The sequence below is a fragment of the Odontomachus brunneus genome, unplaced genomic scaffold (genome assembly GCF_010583005.1).
Source record: "Odontomachus brunneus isolate Ranch 3 - 2012 unplaced genomic scaffold, Obru_v1 Obru_scaffold_101, whole genome shotgun sequence".
Classification (NCBI taxonomy): domain Eukaryota; kingdom Metazoa; phylum Arthropoda; class Insecta; order Hymenoptera; family Formicidae; genus Odontomachus; species Odontomachus brunneus.
The window spans coordinates 424,492-430,371 of record NW_022639551.1 but is presented as its reverse complement, the minus strand read 5'-3'; the positions used below and the strand labels follow the sequence as shown (position 1 = coordinate 430,371).

The 5,880-nt window shown below is 36.6% G+C and overlaps 1 protein-coding gene across 5 annotated transcripts in view; it reads right to left on the bottom strand.

Moving 5' to 3' along the window:
• The window catches only part of LOC116848849 (protein GDAP2 homolog), a 72,390-nt gene that overhangs the window by 26,246 nt on the left and 40,264 nt on the right, over positions 1–5,880 (bottom strand). For 3 of the 5 annotated variants that reach the window (XM_032825387.1, XM_032825386.1, XM_032825388.1), the window contains exon 8: positions 1,425–1,550. The exons of the other annotated variants lie outside the window; for them this stretch is intronic. In XM_032825387.1, the coding sequence (XP_032681278.1) occupies positions 1,425–1,550 (126 nt within the window). The remainder of the gene's footprint in view (positions 1–1,424; positions 1,551–5,880) is intronic. 5 annotated transcript variants of the gene reach the window in all.

Below are 5,880 nucleotides of genomic sequence, written 5' to 3'. Positions count from 1 at the left end.
GAGAGAGAGAGAGAGAGAGAGAGAGAGAGAGAGAGAGAAGGGTGACAGACGTTAACGAGCTCGGAAGCGTGTCCTGAATCTCGCGATACGACCTGTTGTCACGTAGCTTTAATTACGGCATAGAGGAACGTGCCGCCTTGCATAATACGGAGCGTAAATTTCAGCGTGAGCGCGCGTAAAATTCCAATCTTGTAACGCGCGTGCCAACGCGGGAAAATCTCGGAGATATGATTTATCGCGAATAACCGCGCGTCGCCGGTCTCGTCACGAATTTTACTTTATATCTGGCAATTAGCGGCACTGCGTGCGCGCTCAAAGAAGGCTGAGATTCAATCTCCGTCTGTTTTTTCTCCCAGGTAATTTCCCGGACAATTCAAAACTATGTCGCCGTCTCACGGCGAGACGACTGCACTTGTTTGCGAAGCGTTACTTCGGACACGCTGCAAAATCGTCGTCGCGTCGGCGACGACGACGCTGCGTTCCACGCGTGGAACTTTTCGATACCCGATCGATCGTCTACCGGGCGGTCTCTCCTGGCAGGCACCCCGATGACGACCGGCTCGGGGGGAAAACGCACTGGATGAACGCCAATAAAAGCCGCCGGGGATCAATAGCGAACGGACAAGGCGCGCGGCAGACGAAAGCTCGACGAAAGGCCCGTTCGAATTGTGACGTTCGCGGGGTTCTATCTGATGGAAAATCGGCGACGAGTGTGCGCCAAAAGTTCTCGCACCGCTCCGCCTGGTTATACACACCGGTCTTCATCCTCGATGACATCCACCATATCAATCATGACCATTCTGATGTTACGTCCCTCTTATGACCCGCACTCCCGTCTCTCGAGACCTCCGCGCGTTGGGAAAAAGAAAAGAAAAAGAAACACGAGGAGGAGACGCGCGACTGGGTCAGCCAATTAGCCGTGCAGGATCGTCCTTTTCCGCGACATCCAGTCGTCGGTGTGGAAACGGCGCACGGCACGATTTCGGCAAGGGGCAAGCTACCGGCACCGTGCACAGATATATGCACAGGTGTATGCACAGGTGTATACGCAGCTGTTGGTCGGAGCACAATCGAAGGATGTAGACGGACTGTGACAGGAGCGGCACGACCGATCGCGACCAACTAACGCGAAGCGTCTTGCTGAACGGGAGTTGTCTCCCTCGGCTGTTCGACGTTCGCGACGGCCACGACGGTTACGACGACGACGCCGAGGTCTCTCCCGCAGCCGAGTCCTGTCGAAGCGGCGCGCCACGGCGCCTGCCCGGTTCGCGAAACTACGTGCTCGATGTGCGTGCGCGCGCGCGTGGGAAAGAGAAAGAGAGAGAGAGAGAGAGGGGAAGAGAGAGAGAAGATGCGCGGAGTAGGGATTCGCGAGCAGCTTATTAATTCGATCGCGATGTGTTCTTTAATTACGGTAATACTACCTCGCGGCCTTGGGTCTGTCAACGCGTGTCTCTTCCTGCGCGAGTCTTTGGTTTCCCATTTTTCCGTTCGGCATATGAATCTCGCCGGTATGAAGCGCGAGGTATAAGGTAACAGGCCCTGTTACACTGGTCAACACAAAAATTATATCCTTGATCTGATCCGTCAATTATGAATTTTGTGGTGCTGATCACAAATATTAGTATCAAAGTTTAGTATGTACACATATATTATACATATATTTAGTTATACATAACTATATATATAACTGCGATAATAGACAACAATCGAGAGGTAATTTCTTCAAAAAATTCCTTTAACGAAAATAAACCGCCCTCAAAAATTTCAAAAGTTTTAAAAAGTATTGAAATAATTTGACTCAACATTGTTATGTACTTACAATCCTACACAGGAAAAACAATATGATTAGTTCGTGTATAAATTTGGTTGTGCTAATCAGGGGCAATATAAAGTAGTAGAATACGGGACAACCAATTATGTGGTTGTTGCAACCACAAAGCAATTACTGAGTTGCACTGGTGATATCTGGTTGCTCCAACCAGAGTGCATCCATGATAAATGTCACCTCAACCGATTGTAGCCACAATCAGATCACGCGCGAATACATTGATGCAATTGATGTATCAAAGTAACTGAGAATGAGTCTTAATCGTACACTTTACCATTATATTACTATAATTAGAGTATGACGCAACTGTACTTGTCACAACTTAATATTTCTGGTTATGTACATCCTATCCTTATTTCCTCGTATATTATAATATTCTAATGATATTAGAAATCAGTATGAAAACCTGATTGATTGTTAATAATTATGTCTTTTTTTATTATTAATCTCTCTATATTTACATAGTTATTTGCCTAATTGTTCGTTTTTTTTGCGCCGCCATTTAATATTGTTAGAATAAGATTAGGATAAGATTGAGAGTGCGTAAAAATATTAAGTCAAAATTATTTCATACATTTAGAATTTTTGAGATTTTGAAAGGCGGTTTATTTTTACTAAAAAATTGCTAATTTTATGTGTTTTAACTATTTACTAAAAGCTTGTTTTTTAAAGTCAGTTAAAAATAAAAGTTTTGTCTTGCATTTTTAGGTCCTCTCGAGTTTTCAAGAAAGTAATAAAATTATTTTCAGGTCACCCGAACAAACTTGAGTAATGACATTTAATTTAAGCATTATGTAAATAATATACTAAATAAGTTGCACAAAATTTAATCTCAATAATATACTGAATAAGTTACACAAAATTTTATTTCAATATTTTTAACGGTCCTAGAGTTATGAAGGAACATACAAACAAACAAACATATATACAGCTAAAAACTTTTTTCTTTTGAAATCACTTAAAAATCGACTCTTTGAAAGCTATTTTTCCACTTCGATCAGGTATGTATGATAACTCTGTAACAATTTGTCTATGCGACATCTATTTTAATTTCTTAGAAGTTCTGAATTTTATTTTTTTATTCTAACTTATTTCAGAAACGTTAAAACCTACTTCATAATTGTAACATTTAAAAAGAATTTTAGTTTGTCTGACAGTGTATAAAACATGAAAAAATTATAGTAAAAAATTATAGTAAAAAATATATTCCATTTTGTTTTACATTTTTATACATCATACCATTAATTTGCAAAAACTAGTCTATATTTCTTGAACTACAGTTAAATTAAATAGTTTTTTTTTCATTGATATTTTCTGTTTTAATACGTAAAAAGAAAAAAAGAATCGAAATTCAAGAATTCATAAATTCTGATACGAAAGTTACCATTGTTATGGATCGAGTCTTAGTTCCAAGTCAAATTTGGTTAATTAATTTATTAAGAAAATATACATTATGATAGAAACATATTATGATGAAAATATATATATATATATATATATATATATATATATATATATATATATATATCTTTTTTTATTTTGTTTCAGTTCTTTTACAATTATATTTTAAGCAAACGTTGCTAATATTTAAGAAAGAATTTGGAATATCATTTGCTTTACTGATTCTTAGATTTATAAAATTATTAAAGAAGGTTGTACTATGTATACCATTATTTTCTATAAACTAAAATAATATGAGAATATGGATATTATTGATATAAAATCAGATATCGTATATCCCGTTATAGGGATGCGAAATAATTAGAACATAGAGGAGACCAGGGCTAAGGCACATTTTTTAGAACTTAAAAATTTTAATTTCTTAAACACAATTAATTATTATGACTGACTGTAAAAATATGATAGAAACAATTTTCCTGTCTGTTTTTATACCCGCTACGATCTTGTAAAATATTTTCTTCTATAATAACCAAAATACGAAAATATTGCAATGTGGCCATCTTAACTTGATACTAGTAGCATAAGATAAAAAAATAAAAAGAAAGTTTATATAAAATGTGTATCCTGATTAGTAGTTCCAGGGACTCTGTGAGAAATCTCTACAGTCCTGTTGATTCTTAAATAGTAGCCAACTTTATTTTGCGTCCGTCCATATATTCAATTTCAATAATTTTATTAATGAAAATTTCTTTTATTATACGAAACAATTTATTATGTACACGTGTAGGAAACTTTATACTAACTAATAACACGTCACTTAAATTTGTACATTCACGATAAAGAATATTAATACTAAATTTCAAGATATTCGAAAATGTATTTGACTGCTTCTAAATCAGTTTTTCCTATTTTTAACTGTATTTCGTTGCTAATGAAGCTTTTTCAGAGAAAATGTGTTTATATTCTAAAAGAAACATTTTGCGATGTTGTTTCCACTGTTTTTGCAACAAACAGATGAACAAAGCACATAGCCAACACATCCCTTGGATCATCTAGATTCAGTCTCCTCTATGTATAAAATTTGTAATTATTTAAAAAAAATTAGAATCAATTAATTTAAAGTCTAATAATTTTGTTTAAAAAGTACGTTACACTGTAAAAACTGATGTGTTAAATTTAACACATTTCATATGTCCCAAATCATTCACTCTCCTTTTTGTGTAAATTTAACACAAAACAAATGTGTTAAAAAGTAACACGCATAATATGAAAAAAATTAACACAAGAATTTAACACTTGAATACCGTTAGGAATCACAAGTTGTGTTAAATTGACATATTTAATATGTCAGACATAGATTATGTCAATTTAATATTTTCATTTCATCAAAACCATAGATTAGTACTTCTCTCAAATGTTAAAGTAACGTTTTATCTTAGTTAATTTAACATTATACATATGTCAATTTAACACAAACTGTGATTCCTGACGGTATTCAAATGTTAAATTCTTGTATTAATTTTTTACATATTATGCGTGTTACTTTTTATCACATTTGTTTTGTGTTAAATTTACACATAAATGAGAGTGGATGATTTGGGACACATGAAATGTTAAATTTAACACATCAGTTTTTACGGTGTACTTATGTTGGTGTTAACAGTTCCTTTTAATGTTCGATCGACAAATTTACGTAAATGAAAGTTACGCTACCTTCAGATATCCGTGATTAGGACCGTTACTTCAATGCGTATCGGGATGAACGCGCGGTTCGACTTCCAATTTCTCTCTTCGAGCAGAATGTGCTCGCCGACGATAAGTTGTCGCTGTTCTGTTAGCGAGACCAACGCGCAACGGTCGAAATTGGCAAGATCAACATTGCACTTCCGAGTGTAAACCGCGGGGAGGATGTAAACGGTGGGATTTCTCGGGAGTGGTCTTGCATGGAGGATGATTTCGCGTAGGCTACATGCGCACTTACGAATTCCAGCCTCGTCGAAATAATCTCGTGTGATAGGAACATCCGGCGGGCAAGAGATTATTTTGCTACGTAAGGCAAACACACGTTTTGCGGATTAATTGGCATGATCGGAGTGTTCCGGCGGATCCGCGAAATCGTAAAGAATCTGCGCGTATAAATAGAATACGACACGCCATCACGATTTCGTCGAATTCCGCGCGCGAGCAAGCATCGCGATTTTGATATCGGATTGACTTGTTTTTGTACGAATGATAACGTACACGCGGTGTGTCGCCCCTGAATTACTCTTTTCAAGGTGAAATTAGATAATTGCAAAGGCAACGACAGCACACGGTTAGAAGCGCGTAATAGCGTCTTAAACATTGAAGTCTTTCTTTAAGAACGCAATCTCGCTACCTTGACCCGGTCAGAATAGCTCCGAGGGATATTTTTGCGAAATCGTGAATCAACAGGCTCTCTCCCTCTCCCTCTCTCTGTCAAGCTGATGCAATTTCTCCTTGGACTTGCAATCAAACGGAAGATCGTTTTTTAAGCGTCGTGTACATAAACATTCGAGTGTTAAAACTGTCTAAAATTTGGGGATAAAAGCTAATCTCACTTCGTAAGATTCTGAGCAAAAAGGAATATATATATATATATATATATATATATATATATATATATATAT